This window comes from Diadema antillarum, unplaced genomic scaffold, assembly GCF_040938485.1.
Source record: "Diadema antillarum isolate AM-2024a unplaced genomic scaffold, OU_Dant_1.0 scf00000017, whole genome shotgun sequence".
Classification (NCBI taxonomy): domain Eukaryota; kingdom Metazoa; phylum Echinodermata; class Echinoidea; order Diadematoida; family Diadematidae; genus Diadema; species Diadema antillarum.
Genome location: NW_027270906.1, coordinates 1,564,950 through 1,584,141, shown reverse-complemented (window position 1 = coordinate 1,584,141; position 19,192 = coordinate 1,564,950). Strand labels below are relative to the sequence as shown.

Sequence of the window (19,192 nt, the reverse complement as noted above, 5' to 3'; positions counted from 1 at the left end):
GATGGAGATGGTTACAACGCAATAGCAAAACGAAAAGATAAAGCTGATGGTTTTTATATGTAAGTCATTTAGATTGCCTACGCGTTTCCTTTCCCAACGAATTACAACAAGACACTGCGAAATCAACAGGCATTCAGTATTACTGTATCACAATACTCAACAATACAGAATGTTCCCCATCCAAAACTAGACATTGTGATATAAAGATGTTCACATTTTACATCGATCAAAGCCGAAGTTCCCAGCCGAGGGAATTCCTTCTCAAACGCTATTTCTAAATGTGCTCTCTTTACGCAAGCCTAGCGTTCTATTCAATATTCAAATTTTCAAATTTTCAGTTTTTCGATTTAAATTATACTTTATTTCAATCCAACGAAAAGTAATACATAATACAATGTATACGTTAGGCAATTCACGTTGTTTCAGAAGTATAAAGTCATAAGATATTATGCAAAATAAGTGTACCGATAGTGATATGATGATGACACAATACATACTTTGCAATGACGACAGATAGCGATGAAAATGCGTGATCTACTGAAAAGCGGGAACTTATGTAAGACCGGCATTATTCGAAAAACAATATTTGAAGGGTGATGTTAATACTCTTCTTATTTCACACAATTTCACGTGTATCCAACTTATTTTGAAATTTGGAGGCGGTAGAATTGAGGTGACGTTTTATCTCCTCTACATTGGAGGCGGTAGAATTGCGGTTCTCCTTTACGTAGGAGGCGGTAGAATTGCGGTTCTCCTTTGCGTTGGAGGCGGTAGGATTGAGGTTTCATTCTATCTCCTTTACGCACCTGCAGCTGGGATTGAAGGTCCGACTTGAGGGACATCATCTTGGTGAACTTCTCCTCGAGCTCAGAGGAGGCGTCTTGCTCCTACATGGTGAGAGAGGGATAGCAAGGGATGTAAGAGGAATAACTGAAACATATAAATCCTAACTGCGTTCATACTTCATTTTCCATGCTCACTTACAGCAGCATACACATGTGATACCAACGATTATGTTAATGCAAGAAATTTAGTTTGTACTTAGCAACTCACATACAGGTGAATACATCGTTTAAAGTGCTAGTTGTCTTTTTTTTTAGACTATCTAGAAATTATGTATGATTTAAACGTCAGCAGAAATATCATGAACTTATCTAGATTGCCATTCACTTCACAGAGGCTCGCACAATCATACTATTGCCTTCATTATGACAGATTTTGCCAGACCTAATACGGCCAAAAATGCCTGTGAAATGGAAATCTTTAACCCCCATTTCACCTTGCTCTTTGTAAAGCTTTAGAAAGTTGGATCGGATTGTGTTTGGGTTTCCCTACATAAGTGATCCCGACTTTTTTTTAAAGTATTTCGCCTCTACACATGGGGTGGAGTTGGGACATGCTAACAGGTATCACTGACTATAAAATGGATGGCGTTACCCGTCCATACGGAGCTCAAGTTGCATGAATTAGGAACCTTTCAGTTGTCAGACCGTGGTGTTAGGCAAATTTGCGGCTGCTGTGCACTGTCGGCGCCACGTTTTTAAAAGTTGGGGGCGTTTATATTTCTGGTGCCACTTCCGGGTTTCATCAGGTTTCAAGCAAAAAAAAAAAAAAAGCCTTAAGTGCAACTTTCTGAGTCTACTTCCGGGTTTCTTCAGCTGACAAGCCCCCCCCCCCCCCCCCCAAAAAAAAAAAGGCCTTACCCGCCCTCAAATTTCAATATTTCATAGGCTGAAAAAAAAAATCGCTCAGGTTCAACTTCACTTCTGGGGTAAAAAAAAAGGGTGGGGGCCCAAAGTGGTTACACCCTGTGTATTCCTATCATGCAAAAAGGGTTGCCCGAGCCTCCTCGGCTCCCGGTTCCACCGGCCCCGCTGTGAACTTACGGATTGGAGTTGCATGAGGAGATCGCTCTTCTCCTTGATGAGGTCGGCATTCTTCTCTTCCATAGCCTTCCTCTCCGTTTCCTCCTTCTTGAGGCTGTCCTTGGCCTTCTGCAACAACTCATCCTTGGCTTTCATCTCATCCTCGGCACGGGCGACGTTCAGCAGAGGCTTCACCTGTTGCCATGGAAACAAAGGCAGGGTAAAGTCCAAAGCCCTCTTCTATGCAGCAGCAGTATAACTTGATTGCATGAACCATTATGAATGAAGAGCTATGAACATTATGATACTTTCGGAAATCATCATGTCTTGTGATAGGAGAGTTCAGTGGCCTTGTTAGATTACCGAGTACGATAAAACAGGAAAGAATCTGTGCCTTAAACTTCAATATCGTTATATGCTCTGTGCCACACTTTTTACATCTGGGTATATCTGTACACCTTGATATCAGTGCAATCACTCTGCTGTATATGCTTTTGTTGCCGTAGAATTGAAGTTAAAGAAATAAGTCATTTACTGGTTATCACTTCACGAATAAGAAATGACCTTTACTACCTTATTGATCGCCGTACCCCGAAAGAGTAGTTTGCCATCATGCCGTGTATTGCACTGCTAAACTTGACACTTCTTCCGTCAAACAGGGTACCTAACATGCCTAACAATGACAGTGTCCGATCTTCTTTTTTACTGTGTGCTTTACAAGGTGTCCAGACTTCGCATAAGTATTAATTTTTTCGTATGTATAGAAAATGGCTGAACATCGACATTTCAAGCTTATCGGACACAAGAGTTTAAAAGTACCCCCTGTAAGAAAAAAAAAAGATGTCTCAGGGAAAAAAAATCCCGGCCGAGTAATGTCTATGGAGACGCATGTTTCAATCCAACATAAGCTGCGTTGTGGATTTGACAACATACCGCACTGGGAAACCGCCAAAGAAAAGTTACAGACACCTTAGCGTTAGAGATGAATATAGTGGTTTACCTTGGTGTAGAGTCTCCACCATGGCCAGTTTCTCAGGAGCAGGTACTTGCGGACGTTTCGCTGGATGACGGCCAGACCGATGCGCTGGTCGAGCATCTTCTTGAACTCGATACGGGCGAGGTAACCACGGATCTGGGCCTGCAACATGGAGATGATCTCGGCGAGACGGTCGTCGCGCCACTCCTCAAGCTTACCCAGAACTCCGGCACGGAAGAAGATCTGGGTGGAAAAGATAAAAATGAAATGAAAAAAAAAACGTAAGAGCGCCTTCTCCGTTGGCTGTCAAGTCGTTACATTCTTGGATGTTGACAGTCGCCTAGTAATAAGCTGTTGTGAATGCTCTTGCATGAATATACTCGATGTTAGTGACTAGTCAGTGCATCACGTGAAAAGCAACATTTCAGTATGTGGAAATCTAAATCTTGAATTTTGTTGATAATACTCGAGATGCTAAGGCTGCATTTTAATATAACACACGTAAAATGCATGTACACATTGCTGACATCGAAGCATATATTTATGTGCCTGTGTCCCCTAGACCACATAAAGAGACTTAAGTTGCTAACATTTTCTACGGTTAAATGAAGATCAACATTTGTTTTATTCTTTAAGCTGTGAAATGTTATTGTTGAGGGACTTACTTGAGATGAGCTAAATAGTTGGCCGATCAATTCACTGTAAGGCTAACGCATCAAGCAATGTGTATTTCTAAAGGTTAAAGCGATGACTTTGTGCAGCCGTGTGAGCTTTGGTATCTATGTTTGTGCATGGAAAGTTTTGTACCTGTCTTCGACACTGTGACTGTGTGTGATGCGGTTGTGTATGCACGCATGTGTATCTGTATGTTAATGTATTCATATTATGTGTGTGTGTACCTATTATAATCATGGAAATTTGTGCCTTGTATCTGATGTTCCTCTCACCTTGGTGTGGCCCATACGGAACTCGGAGCTTTCGAGGGGCAGAGCGTGGATGAGAAGGTCGGCAGCCTTGCGGCTGTCCATGAATCCCTGGGGCACGGCGCTGGGCGCGAGCAGGGCATATCTGCACGTTGACGTCACAAATGAAAAAAAAAAAAACATATCAGCTTTCTCTTCTTGAATCAAGCAAGCCTAATGACTATTTATGTCGATGTAGGGTAATTTGTCAATCAGTTACAATAAAAATAAATAAGAAATGAATAACAAAGGCCTAATGATGTCATTAAAATATCGATAACATTTTTAAGGCATCCTGCTAAACTTGTTAGTTGAAAGCACACCAACATGTAACATAGATTTGATAACTCAGCCTGTAAGAAACGTCAACTCCTTGTTTATCTATTGTAACGCATTGAATGACTACAACGAGTGATTACAATAATAGCAATGATAGTGATATTGGGAAGTTACACTATTGGAAACCGTCTACAGATGAAATTGTAACGAAGTTCTTTATCATGCTTCACCAAAAGCGACATTTTTTTAGGCGGTTCGGATCATCATTGTCATAACTATTTGTAACACCGCGCATTTTTTAGAGTGAACAAAAGTGTCAAATATGAAACAGGTGTGTTGTAGTATCACAGTTGCATTTTTTTTAAAATCAAGTATTGATGGTCATATTTTCACAGAGCTTCATAGTACTCTGATAATTCTGGGCCAATAATGTTCACCATAGAAAAAAAAAACAGAGCGTAAAAAAGGAAAAATAGCGCTACGCTCTAGAAAAGATGTCATCACATATACCTTTTTTCTGGTTTTTTTTTTTTTGTTTTGTTTTTTGATAGATGGATTGTTCACATAGGCCTGATACATTGTATGTCCTACGTTGCTCATAGAGTACCGAAGTGACGACGTTACAGTATTTTATTCAAAGAGATTTATCTCTTTGAGTTTATTACAGCATGGGTAAGAACCAGGTGCGTGCATATACACTCAGGCCAGGAGAGGTTGTCTAGAACCAGTTTCCATGGCGAGGAACGACATCACACTTTCGCACGCTACACAACATGAATGTTTGTTTGTTTGTTTGTTTGTTTAAATGGCCTACCTCTGTTTGAATTCACCGAATGGGAGTCTGTTGGGGAATCCCTTACGACAGATACGGATACCCTCGAGCACACCGTTACAGGCAAGCTGGTGAAGCACGAGGTGGGCGTCGATCACGCCGGGTTTCTTGTGCTCGTTGGGGATGATGCAGCGAACGAAGTGGGGCTGTGTGTTGTACAGTGTCGTCAGCAGACGGTTCAGTTGCTCCTAAACGTGGGAAAGAATCGTTTCGTAGAGAGAAAAAAAATCAGCACAAGAACGCGTGCACGTTTCGCAGTGGATGTACATGAATTCTTGCCGATCTAGGGAAACGTACCACTGAAATGAAAAATTCGTTGTCTATACCATTAACTTCTTTTTTTATTCTCCATCATGAAAAAACAAAACTACAATATCTATAACTCACTTGTTTTAAATGAAAATATCTTAATATAAGTAATTGTCCGATAAAAATTCAACTCCTCACGTAAGCATTACACATTTCAAAATGTGAGGTAAAGCTGACAGATCAATAATCATACTAATTTGTAAGAATGCCTTCAGCAAACTCAATGAAATAGTAGGTATTCGAGACAAGATATTGATAATCACTTAATGTGGGGTTTTTTTTATACCATTGATACTTCGTCGAGTAATACCTACATCACTCTAAATCTACAGCTGAAAACTAATTGTATAATCACACAGAAACGGCAATTGTACGTATAAAAACACACAGAAAATACGGGTTTACATATTTTCTATTGTGTGTCAAACTTCAAATACAGCAAAGTGAAAACAACACGCCTTTCTTCTGACCCATTCTTGCCATTTCCAAAACTTCTACCGAATGAAAAATCACTGTTTTCCCATATTTTGGCGTTGCTGTCACTTTACATCTTTCTCCGCATAACATGAAAAGTTTGCATCCAGATATTAAACTTTGATGGCCATTCTTTTTTTTTCTTTTTTTTTTGCATAGAATAGGTCAGAAGAAAAAAAAAATGATAATAATGATTTCTACGAAAACGAATTCGGTATATGACTTCAAAACTACAAATGTAACTCAACAAATCAGTTTGTCATCACTTAGGATGTGTTTTTTTTTTCTGAGTAAGATTTTCAAGATAAAGATATCTCCAGCTAAATTTCTGAGCAGATATGCTCAGGGATATGTAACGAAAAATGGCGAACTGGTATATGTCTCAGATGCCAGGGAAAGATTGATTGACTTGATGAGAGTGACGCAATGAAATCTAAAGATTTGCTTTTGAAAAGTCAAGCAGAAGATGGGTGCTTGCTGACAATATCATGAGTGCACTACGTTTTCAAACTTTTGCAAATCATCAAGGTAAGAGAATTACTCAAAATTTGTTTTGTTGCGGAAAATCGTTATATTATGTGTTTGTCTTTTCTTTAATGTAGAGAGACCTACCCAAAAGACTGGTTGAAGGCGCACTCTCAAGATTTTTTTTTTCGCTGTTGTTGTTTTAATAATGTCGGTGAACGTATAGTAAATGAAACTGGGGACCACAATTAAGGAGCAGACAAACGAGGGTTGAGAGCGAATTGATTGGCAAGAAACTGATGTTTGAAGAAAGGAAATGGAATTCTTCTGATTAGTAAAATACAGATATCTCTTCGTTATCACTTTCAAATAATTCTTAGGAAGATGGGAGAAGAAAATGGCACACTTTTCGGCTTGGCTTTGGTAGCAAAGTGTTCATGAATATTGAGATATCTTTCCTTGTTAATCTTGAACAAATGCCGACGTTGGCTTCGAAACTTGCCAACACTCTTTGAAGGAATTTTCAAGTGAATAATTGGTCACCATATTTGATCTTTTTTGCATAATTAGGAAAAGGCATGTCGTGATGACAGAACGAACACTAACTGGTTGAGTTACGAGACGTTACGTTTTACATACATCTTGAGAGAATAAATATAAACATATAAATATATATACATATACATATAGATAGTATGAAAACAGAAAAGAAAATGTGTGTAATGAAATTGATGTGTATTTATCCGTGTGTGTAAAATCTGTTGACCTGGCGAAGAGGAAGGTTGACTAAGATTGAGTCGTACAGATGCAAGCTTTCCTTCCATATCCAGCATATTTCTAGCATCATGCACGGGTGGGGTCTTATCAAATGCGCTTCTTTTGATATCAGGCTTTTTAAAAAAATAAAGAAAACAAGATGATGACATCTATTTCCCTTTCTCGAGCACTTTAGAGCAAAAATGTAAAAAAAAAGTCATGACAAAAGGGGAGTAACAGCTTCAGCCGTTTTGATGCCCATGCTCATTACAATGAGGAGCAGGAAAGACAAAAAAAAAAATGATTTATTCTGGAATCATTCCTTTTCGCAATCATTATCTTGTGCTTTGGGCAAACATTCCGATTCAAATGGTTAATCTAAAAGTCTGCAAATGAGATTTATCAGTTTCGATTTTGACCTTAAATGGTGTGGTAATGTTTACTTCTTGATGATTTTTCTCTCATTATGCAAACGTCAGGCTTCATGCAAGAGAATGTTAGTACCTTTAAAAAGGCATGCCACTGCAAGCCCCCATGCAGCTTATCTACGCATTCACTCAATAATTGCTGGGTTATTTGCTACGATTTTGTCACTTTAGAGTATATATTGATGTGGTGAAAGGAGCCTAGTGTTTTCAGACTAATTCGAATATTGGACCAAAAGAAATGTAGACATGCGTCATGCGTTTTCATATTTGTTTTGTTTAGTTTTCCGACACGAAAAAAAAAAATGATTCCGAGTTTTTGAGTATGCGAAATTATTCCAAATAAAATTGTTGAAGATTAAAGGGAATAACTTCTGTCTCGTTGAACCTTGTCACTTTCATGGAGTTAAACAAGACAAAAACAGCAACGTGAGAATCCAAATGAGAACGCCCAACATGAAAGCTCTACAGACAGTAACTATAAAGAGTTGATAAGGCCTGAGCCAACACAAAGCACACATGCGAACCCTGTGCCCGCCGCTAATGGTCTTGATTTTCTTCTCTTTCTTGCCGCCTGTAAATTAAAGTATATAACAAATGCAGCAAAAAGAACAAAATGCATTAAGAGATAGATAGAGAAGGAGAAAACGGATTCCTCCAAAGTGGACGAGGGAAAAGGAGACAACAGAGGCTTAAATGACATAGAGCATGGGGGAGGGGATTAAAAAAAAAAAAACCCGATGAAAGTGCTGAAGACTCGGCATAGCACTGAGCTAAAAGGTGCATTTCAGTAGAGGAAGTATACCGAATGCAAGTAGCAGGTAGGGAGGTGGTAAACGCAAAGCATTCACCCAAAAATTTAAAAAAAGAAGTGGAAGACAAGTTCGGTGAAGGAAGCATTAGAATGCAAGATGCAGGAGTGATAGAAATGCAGAAATCTTTGAGTGAAGTCAGTGGTGGTAAAAGTAGCAGTTTAAGGTTGCAGTGGGTATCGGGCAGCAGTAATGTGGGGGGGGGGGCTGGTGGTGTGGTGGTGAAAGATTCGGTGGTGGTGGTGGTGGTGTGTGTGTCGTAGTGTATGTATGTGAGATGATGTGCGTGTGTGTGTTTGTGTGTGTAAGATGGCCATACCCTGTGCAGGGCCGATACGGTCTGGAAGGAACCACCCTTCTTGCGATGACCACCACCTAAGATGTCACAAAAAGAAGACACACAACCACGTCACAAACGGGTCCGCATACAAGGCTAGGTTCCATTCTAAACTAATATCTACTCACTTAAAGGGTATCCACTCGAAAAACGACTTAGACATCAAACACTATGACATAAACAAAACAATTTACATTACAACATGACATATCTGCTGTGAACAAAATTGTAACAAAATATTTTTTGGGGAGGAGTTTTTGGTTCATTTACGTGTAACTATGATAGACTAAGAGAGAAATAAAGAGAATCATCGAGTATGTTCAAAATCTTTGTAAACTAATTGTAACGGGGTGATTTCATGACGTTATTCCGTCGGAAACAATTTTTTCAATTTTCAATTTCAATCTTGCTGGAATTAAGAAATGATACTGACTTTATTTAAAAAAAAAATCACGGGCAGGTGATTCATGCCCCTTTCCTGGACTAAGGGCTTTGCATAGATGTTTTAAGGTTTGACAGATTGTTCAAATTATTTAATCGATAAATGATTAAGTATAAAACGCAAGATGACTTATTCATGAATTCTTGTCTAGCGTATATCAACTCTTGTTTGGTGGATAAAGATTGAATTCCTACGGTTTAAAGTATAGCGCACACATACATATTATTTTGTTATTATTATTATCATTATCATTATCGTAACGTGAGTTTATGAACTTATACACGGGAAATTATGTGACAATCAACATGACAAACACGTGACATTTCTTCACAGTTTCGTTCAAATATAGTGCGATTGCGCAATCTATGCACTCTTAAATGGTTCAAAGCCGAAAAAAACAAATATACTTTTGCTTTTCCAAAACGATAGAAATCTCATAGTATAGTTAAGCACTGCCAAAGTTAAGACTGGAAACATATAATACGGAAAATAATTCGACTCTCTTTGTAAAAGCGGTGGCATGCAACATAATCCAGTCGTGAAAAATCTGCATCTACGTGATGAGACACTCTGCGCCAATCAGATCGTGAGCAAGACTAAAGTGTGGCCACCCATGAAATTTCATCAAGCTATAAATATAATCATGTATCATTGGTGCCATGACAACAAGAGCTGATGGGAACATTTGGCGGGAAAATATACACGGGAACATAAAAACACGTAGTTAACACTGAAGACATCACCTTTTACACAACACGAGGGGTAAATTACACTCTAAAGGTAACATCGACACTGAACTGCACAGGGTGTATATTCATGGTGTCAATTAAGAGGTCGAAAACACTTTCAAAAGTAGTGTAAAACGTGTTTACATGGAAACGCGGTCATCACAATGGTGCATAAAAGTGACTAGGTTTCTGCTCAGGGGGATAAAACATCTCTTACTAAGTACACCCAGTCATTAGATGCGACAGAAATATTTCAAACACCGAAAAATATTTTGATACAATGCAGGAACATCGAGAATTAAAAGAACTACCTTTCATACCTTGCTAACTCTTTCATCGAGATTTTTTTTTTTAATTCAAATTGGTTGAGATATTTTGTCTAACGATTTGTTATCCAGGATTTTCATATCTGTTAGAAATCCAATGTAAACAACGAGTGTGAATTCTGCATATATCTCCTTTTCTGCTGAATCGGAAGTAACACTAAGTATGCGTCAAGTTTTTAAACTTAAATTCCACAGACAGAATACTAATGACAAGATGCTGTTAAATCATTTATCTGTTGTAGGGGTAAAAATAATAGTATCACGTCATCAAAACATTAGAGCACACGATTTCCATAGAGGGGAATTGATTTCATTAATGAAACTTTTTTTTTCAACATTGAAGTTATTAGGACACATGATTACAACGTATCGGTGAGAGAAGAATTTCTTAGGATTTAAAGTAGTATACATTCAGGAAAGACATATACGATCATCTTGGACTGGTCATCACACAAGAAAAAAGTGAAAAGATATCATAATAGTAAGCGGTTAAAACAGTTATAATTACAAACACATACTTACAAAAAAAAAATAACATGAAATAGAAAGAAAGAACCTAAACGTGATAACCCTACTGTCAGTGGAACGTAATTACAAGGTGATCACATTTCATTACGGTAATCAAACTTCAGTAAGTTGTATGTTTGTTAACCTTTTTTTTCTGCCCTCAATTTGGTTGGGGTATTTCACACTAGTCGCCACAAGTCTTGCTGGTATTCCTTTTTAAAGATGATTTAAAAGGTATACTGAACAAAGGTGGAAGAGTTCAAGTGTAAGAAGTAACATTTCACATTTGCAATATCAAAGCTTTGAATAAATTGACACTATAGGTAATTAATTGCCATCGCAGAGCCGGGGTTTACCAGAAATGAGCGACAATGTAAAATTTGATTCTCAAGAAATTATAAAATTGACACAGATTATACATCCGGAACTGCCAGTGTGTCTGTGCCGAATGTTATAGTTAAATCGCCAAAATAGTTTGTTAAAGTACTGTGACGGAAAAAAAAAAGTTTGGCACCAGCTGTGGCTTTAATTCAATAAAATGTGATCACCAGTGAATTACTGTATATAAAAAGGCAATAGACTGAGGTGCATACTATGGTATAATGACACATGAAGTAAACGCAGAAATTATCACAGATTCCCTCACATACCTGCCAGATACATACCTGTTTCGCGATAAATGTCTTGGAGAAAAAAAAAAAGTCCTACTTTGTTGTTTCCAAACGTTCTAGTATGAAACACACACTTACCAGTAATCAGAGAAAACTGATTGCTTTTTAGTTTAACAGAACTAGGCCGGGCACAGACTATAGTCGGTTATATACAAGGTTATTATATGCACAAAAAAATAGCATTTAGTTTCCACAATATATTAATAACATAAGTGAAAAATATTAAAACTGGTTTTTTCACAGTACAGTAAGCTTAATCATGGAAGGGACTGTTTTCACTGGTACTTCGCAGTTCCCCCAGAATGTTTTGGTCTGATTAAGGATGTATGAGATTAATAGATACCACTTTATTTTCCCCATTTCGTTAGCATAAAATTTCTTTTATACTGATAAATGTGAATACCATGCTTTATTGCATTGATTAAAGGCATTATTTATTTAGTGCTTCAAAACAGCTCTAAGATATAAGTTACGAATAAAAACTACCAGCGTATATAAAGCTTTAAATCAGTATTATTAGTGTAAGCATTGTTAAATATACAGACTGTGAACAATAGTAATAATAAAATTGTTTCTAGACTAAATCGGCTGCAGAAATGGTTTAGTGAGAAAAATTGTGATATTTCCTTATATTTCAGGCTTTATTGCGAAATGTCTATCTGGTAAGATGTTTTGTGATACAACTGATCTACACATATGCATGAAATTTCATAACTCGAATACTTTTTTAATCACTGCTCCCAATAGTAAACAATACCTTTGATAGACGGCAATAGAATTTTGTTTCTTCAATTTAGTCAAAACATGAAACTTTTTCCTTCTTAACCGTAATATTAACTACGTTAGATAATGTATTTAATACAATGATTACAAACAGATATTATATGATAAGGTGACTCTAAACTGAGAAATGCTAAATGCATGTTCGTGGAGTAAAGAAAAAAAAACCCTTCTACACGTGAAAGAGTAGCATTTCTACGTAATTATCATGGTTACCGCGAAAATGCGCGTGAGTATTAACTGTGGCAACAAGAGTGGAAGTGGAAAGGCGACGAGACTAATACTCAATTAAAGAAAGAAAAAGAAGAAAGTGAAGGATATGGTGTTTGAATAGTACAGCAATAATTGTGCTTAGTATGAATTTACATGTTCTACAGAGAAAAGGGGGACAGAGCGGAAAAACTGCAGAAAATAAAATAAAAAAATTAGACCATTTAGTGTGGAGTCAGCAATGACAAGGGGTTTTTTATGGGGAATAAATGTTTTACAAAGGAAATACTAAAAGAGGGGATTTACTATGAACTATATGAGCTTCATATTCGATTCCTCTTTTACCTATAAATGTCTGGGATGTCTGCTTTGATCTACCGACTGATAGTAAAGGAAGAAAAGGAACTATGAACATGATGAAAAATGACATAATCACTACACCTCAAGAAAAATAGATTCATCTTTGCACCTTTAGCAGTGTCACACTGGGAGTACCTTTACGGGTGTAACCTTCCAGATCAGTTAGCGCTATGAAGGCAACTTTTGCACCTTCCCGATCTGAGAGGTGCGCAATTGCACCCGTAAAGGAGCTCCAAGTGTGACACCAGGTGCAAAGTCTAACCTATGTTTCTTAAGAGTGTAGTCGAAAATTGAACATATGAATGCATATGTATATATATATATATATATATATATATATATATATGTATATATATGTGCGAGAGATAGTTCCCTTCCCAAACGTACGCTGTGCCTCATTGTGGGTAGCATAATATAGTGAAAGAAATTAGGCTTGAGGCGGACGTTGCTCTTGATGTTTTCCCTTTTAATCAATCAAGCTTTCGGCCTGTCATCAGGCCTTCATCAGGATCTATATACCAACAGGACAATAATATCATCTAAATGGCTTAATGTGTCATAATATAATGCAATATCATATAATACCAATCTTCTGAAATGTTATCCCTTATATACACAAATCAATCATTCAATTAAATACAGGCTGAAAGCTTGATTGATTGAAGGGGAAAACGCCTCAAGCCTAATTTCTTTCACCATACCACATAATATAGGTAAATGTATACGTATGTATGTATGTATGTGCGTATAATAGTTTTCTAACTATGTTCCAGACTGGTAAACTGAATGAATATCCCTTTGGTCAGATGATAAGCTTTCATATTGTGATGATATTAACGCGTTTGGGCTTGAAATGAGACTATTCTGTCAAGGATGCTACACATAGTGATAAGTAGATGAGATCCCTGTTTAACACTCACCTCTGCCTCGACCTTGAGAGTTTAGATCACACGTGACAAAAGTTGTAAGATATATCAATGATTTCACACACACTTATTAATGTTTAGAGTCACTCTCGTCTTCTCTGATTGTTCGCGAATGATATACGTAATCTTTGTTGTTGTTATTTTTTGTTGTTATTAATGTAATTAGATTTGAAACGGCAAAGGAGACTTTGATAGAAAATTAGATTCAATTGAAGTTTCTTCAACTGTTAGAAGTAAACAAATACGATTAAACTGGAAGGAACTGTTCTGTTTTCCGGGTTAAAAGAAAGCATTTCACTTAATCAAAACAACATGAAGCAAAGGATACGAGAGAGCAACTTTTTTTTTGCATCCAGTAGACTAATTACATTTAAGTAAAAAAAAAAATGATATATAGGATGTTCATATCTGGTTAGCCAGTGTATTCGTCTTTTAATCATCTTGAACGTGTGTTATATGAAGAGATCGTAATACCATAAGAGCAAGTTAAAGACACAGTTAGAAATATGGGGCAAGGAATTAATCATTTGAATTGACTGTCAAAAAAATTATAAATTTCTGAATACTCTCACGTAGTATACTAGGAATGTGAGGCAAAGATATATCTTATTAGTCAAACAACACTTGAGTAATATCTTATGACATAAATCTTTAATCGACAGTAAAAAAAAAGCTTTATTTTATCTGATAATCATAAACTTTAACTTGTTTCATTAGTCACAAGACACTTCAGTTAGCACTCGACTTCGAGTATCACTTGTATTTCAAAATAATCACTGAATAATTAGTTAATTGATTAACAAATTTTGTTGACAAAAATGTGAAATCATCAAAGTTACGGTAGTCTCAAGTTTGTTATCCAACTGCAGGGTGACGATATTCTATTAAAGAAATTATTTTACAGGTGTTTACAAATTACAACAAATAATTACAAACATTATTGTTGGTACCGGACACCACACCGCTATCAAAGAAATGAAATTGTTGTCTACTTACTCTCTGTAATAATGAAAACCAATAAAGAGATATTTAAATTTTGCTTCAACGCGACAGGCATGATGTAAAATTGGATGTAAGAAAAATCATTCAAGAAAAATCAACTATAATTGGAGTATTGCTTCTTTCAAAGTTTGTCACATTCACAATGAACAGTTGTTGAGGTGAGGGTGCTGTAATGAAAGATAACTCAAATAATAAGATTTCGATTTTACTTTGGAATTTAAAGAATAGTAATGCCATTTGAAAAGACAAAGAGCCCTGGAAATATCTCTTCTAATGTTTAAAGCTTTCAACCCAGTTGTACTCTCTTATAATAGAGGAATGAGCAGTCTCCAGTAATATCCTAGATACCGTGTTTTTAATGCTCCCTCGTTTGTTTGTGTTTTTTACTAGTTTCCGTTCTTCAAGAACATGGTATAAACGAATCATTGCCATCAGTCACATTATGTAACAATATTGTTTCAGCCAAAAAAAAAAATGTAATTTTAAGGAATTTATAAGAACTACTTTCATCAGTAATGACCAAGATATGTAGCGAATGCCTTCAGCGAACCTGACGTATGTTGCATAACCTATAGGACAGTGCGACGTTTCCTTTGCTCTTAGGTTTCTCACTCATCTCTTTTACAACGTTGAACAATTGAATCTACATCACAATTACTCCTGTCAGCTTAGGTAGCACCAAGAAGATTTCATCATAGTAGTTAAAGCCATTTTTTTTTTGTCATTATCGATGTGTAAGATAACAAATAAGACTGATCAGGGCCCTGTTTCCTAAAGCTGTTCGTAAAGTTACGAATAACTTACGAGTGACTGGTGATCAGTTCTGATGTGCTATACTTATCAGAATTTCCATAATTCAGCACAAGAACTAATCACCAGTCGCTCGTAAGTTGTTCGTAACTTTACGAACAGCTTTATGAAACACCCCCCCCCCCCGTTGCACTTTTACAATCTTTTTGAGAATCCTGCCTAAATTCATTTGAACAATGCTAAAATCCTGCGACAGATTACATAATTCCTGGGTCTGATCGTAGAAGTGAAGTATCAATCGATGTTAAGTATTCAGATCCTGACTGTGTTCTAGTATGTTTTACCCTATTTGCATGATGATTCATCATAAAACCAATTCTACTGACTATATTTGATTTGTAAGCAAGCCTGATGCAGGATGACGATATAATAACAGTATCTCTTTATAGCGTTTGCACTTCCAGCATTTTCTATTTCAAGCTTTGTTTGTACGAGAAGAATAAAAAACCCTTTCTCAAACATTATCTGCAATTGACGGGAAACAGTAATACTCAGCGGCTTCAAGATGCAGTATCGTCATACGTCATACAGGTCACCTCCCTGGACGGACACAGTGACCGCGATGTACAGTGACGCCAGAAGGAATGGGTAAAGAGCCCCTGGCCAGCTTCTGATTGCTATGGGGATACTATCTATCAAGTCTAAGGGGAACCACCACGCCTCGTTAGAAAAAAAAAAATCTTAACTCTGTAGCTATCACCACGACCATTGAGATACAGTATACTATAGTATTTTATAGAACCAGTCCTGGGAGAGTTAAAGATTCGGTGTTGCATAGGTTAACTTACCGGACTGTCCAGATTCGGCGAAGAGCTCAGCCAGAAGGGGTTCAGCAGATTTGCGGAAGATCTCGACTACGGCCTCGTTCAGGGGATCCTTGTTCTTGTCCAGCCAGTTTTCTACGTTGTAGTCGACCTGCACGATCGCGAATATGAGGAGGTATCAGAGTGAATGCTTCGGTCTTGTCGATCTTTCAGAAAAGATTAAACTTCATTAACTATACACACTTCTTTGCAATATTCATTATATATCCTGAAATCTGAAATCTGTTCCTTATTAAACACAAAAGTCGTCACAAGTCCCAGGTGGAAATGACTCTGGAGGGGTTTTTCCGCTAGCAGGTCTTATTTTTATCCTTTTTTCTCTCTCTTTCTGTCGAACACACACACGCACACACACACAAACATACATACACTTTTGGTTGAGGCTATGATTTTACTTTACAGATGAATACATGTATGTCCGACTTTACGCCGACCCCATGATATAGCAATAACCACCACTATCATCATCAAATACGGCTCATAATAATGATAAAAATGATGATAAAAAAGACAATGTCCTATTGACCCACAATGTCCTATTGACTCACTGTAGGCTCTCCAAGATTAGCTCTGTCACGGAGATATTGTCAAGGGGCTAAATATTTATGTCTTGGCACCGTCCTTCCGAAAGAATCTTATAGGTACTAATACATGTATCACTACCCCAGTTTTGCCAGGTACCCATATAAACGAGTGAGTTGAGAGGGCAGTCGCGACGTCGTGAAATCTTCTTGTCCAAGGACTTAAGCACTCGGCAGGACTCGAACTTAAATTCAGGAATCTTATCCACTATACTCCACGCTACCTCTTACATGAATTTTTTAGTTTTGGTTTGTTTGTGAGTATGCGTGTGTGTTTGTTTCGCACAAATAATGACATGTTCTGAACCCAGGAACAGAGAAGGAATTTTTCACATACGAGATAAATAGTGACTGTTGCTAAGCAAAAGAAACTAGAGGGAGGATGTAAGCAGACAATATCTATAATCAATCACGCATTATTCTGTTTTGTTACGTCTGGTGTATTTTTCGCCTAAAAATTATGAGAACATTATACTCCTCGGTTAAGAGGGACATTTTGTGAGCAAACCGTGCCATAAATGGTGCATGCAATGACAACAGTGTCGATACTCACTGTTCCGGCATAGTGGTGGATCTCGAAGTGAACCGCGTGTGGCTTGGGCTTCTTCTGTCCTCCTACGGACGGCTTGGTGAGGTTCTTGGACTTGCCGTGGTGCTGCTTGATCAACTTCTCCAAGAAGGTCATGTCGGTGGCCTTGGGGAACATACACTCCTCCTCAAGGATGGCGAACACACCCATCGGCTGTGGAGGGGAAAATGATTAGTAGGAAAGTCATTTTTCCCCGATCACTCAGCTACAGCAGTTGTAAAAGTCTGTATAATTGTCTAATGCTACTCAAAAACCCTCTTCAAATGGGGTTCCTTGTTCTAAAACGGAGCACCGATTGTAAACATTTTTTTCCACGGTGATGATTAAAGTGATGAAGCTGATAATCTCGCCAATGTAGTTGTTGCAATGGGCAAGTCATCCCACCCCGCTTCCCCACTTTGTTCATTTCTAGAGGCACGCTTCCTTCTTTTACATACAATATCAATATACACCGGGCTGCGCAGGGAATCTATTATTTCTACATATAGCAGACAAATTTACCAACTGCCTTGCGATTTGCAGAAATATAACTATTTCAGCACTCTCGTTTTCATTCAGCTAGAATGATCATGTTGTGTCTTTCAGATGTCTTGCAATAATGACTTTGAATCCTCGGGTTAATGTTGGCTTGTAAACGTTGGATGAAGACTGTGATACATTATTTTGTCGATGTGTGTGTTTTGTACATTGATGGCTATTTTTGTATACGCATACACATAAACACTCAAACAAGCACACACTCTGCAAAAACATCGGTGTTAAATTTAACACCACGGGTGTTTAATCTAACACCGATCAAGTGTCAATAGAGGACCACACCCACAGGTGTAGAAAGTATGTTGTGATAATGTTGAAAAGTGTTCACCTGGCACTTCATGGTGTTAATTTGACAATGCAGCTGGTGATATTTTTGACATTGCGCTGGTGTTGATTCAACAATGACACCACATGGTGTTCATTTTTTATTGCTGGTGTTAATGTCAATGGTATAACACCCGTCTAGCTTCAATAGGAGACCACACCAACTGGTGTTACCGTGGTGTAAATGTGTTCATACCTTTTTTTTCAAAATCAAGTACTTTATCGAAAAATTCTTGATCGTCTTGTTGAAGTTCAAAATCAACAAGAAAAACAGTAACTAAGAAACTATTCAAAAAACAATGTCGTATTACGAGGTGACACCCGCAGGTGTTGATCTAACACTGCAAATGAGCACCGAAAATTTAACACCAGCTCGGTGTTTCATATTTAACACCGAACTTATTGCAGTGCGCAGACTCCTCCTACTCACTCCTTCGATGAGGGTGATGCAGTCCTGGAGATCGAGACCGAAGTCGATGAAGACCCAGTCGATACCCTCCCTCTTGTACTCTTCCTGCTCGAGGATGAACATGTGGTGGTTGAAGAACTGCTGCAGCTTCTCGTTGGTCAGGTTGATACAGATCTGCTCGAAGCTGTTGAACTGCAAGATGGGCGGAGGGAGGTGATCAAGACTGTTACGAATCAACCATTTTCTAGCGTCGGGATGATCACACAAAAAAAAAATGGTGCGAAAAATCGGAAAATCAGAAAGGCAATGTCGGCTGTGCTCGTCTTCTAAAACTTATCGTAATCCAGAAGGAATGTTTACAGCACCGGTGTTTGCATGAAATTAAAGTATATAAAGATTCACTCTTTGAGTATATCTCTCTATCTTTTATAACCAGTAACTCTAGTTCACAACTTTTTGCGATTTCACCAGCAGTTCAAATGACAATATCCTTTATTTTTCAGTTTTGTATTGTTTAGAAAGAATGATAAATTTTCATCCTTTTTTTTTCCAATTGCTTTTAACGCATGTTTGTCATGGAAATCGCTGTCTTTTGATATGTAAACGATGCATCTTGGACTTACACGGCGTTCGGTAATCCGACATCAACACCAGCTACAATTACAACAAGATTA

General features: G+C 37.7%; 1 protein-coding gene across 3 annotated transcripts in view; it reads right to left on the bottom strand.

The window, feature by feature from the left end:
- LOC139727148 (myosin-16-like) overlaps positions 1 to 19,192 on the bottom strand; it is a 76,278-nt gene that overhangs the window by 25,534 nt on the left and 31,552 nt on the right. For 2 of the 3 annotated variants that reach the window (XM_071638140.1, XM_071638129.1), the window contains exons 14-22: positions 18,540 to 18,710; positions 17,213 to 17,401; positions 16,043 to 16,169; positions 8,475 to 8,530; positions 4,897 to 5,102; positions 3,789 to 3,909; positions 2,866 to 3,084; positions 1,887 to 2,060; positions 807 to 887 (exon numbers count right to left, since the gene is read on the bottom strand). In XM_071638140.1, coding sequence (XP_071494241.1) covers positions 807 to 887; positions 1,887 to 2,060; positions 2,866 to 3,084; positions 3,789 to 3,909; positions 4,897 to 5,102; positions 8,475 to 8,530; positions 16,043 to 16,169; positions 17,213 to 17,401; positions 18,540 to 18,710 — 1,344 coding nt within the window. Of the gene's footprint in view, positions 1 to 806; positions 888 to 1,886; positions 2,061 to 2,865; positions 3,085 to 3,788; positions 3,910 to 4,896; positions 5,103 to 7,870; positions 7,918 to 8,474; positions 8,531 to 16,042; positions 16,170 to 17,212; positions 17,402 to 18,539; positions 18,711 to 19,192 lie in introns of all 3 variants that reach the window. The other variant, XM_071638135.1, reaches the window with a different exon arrangement.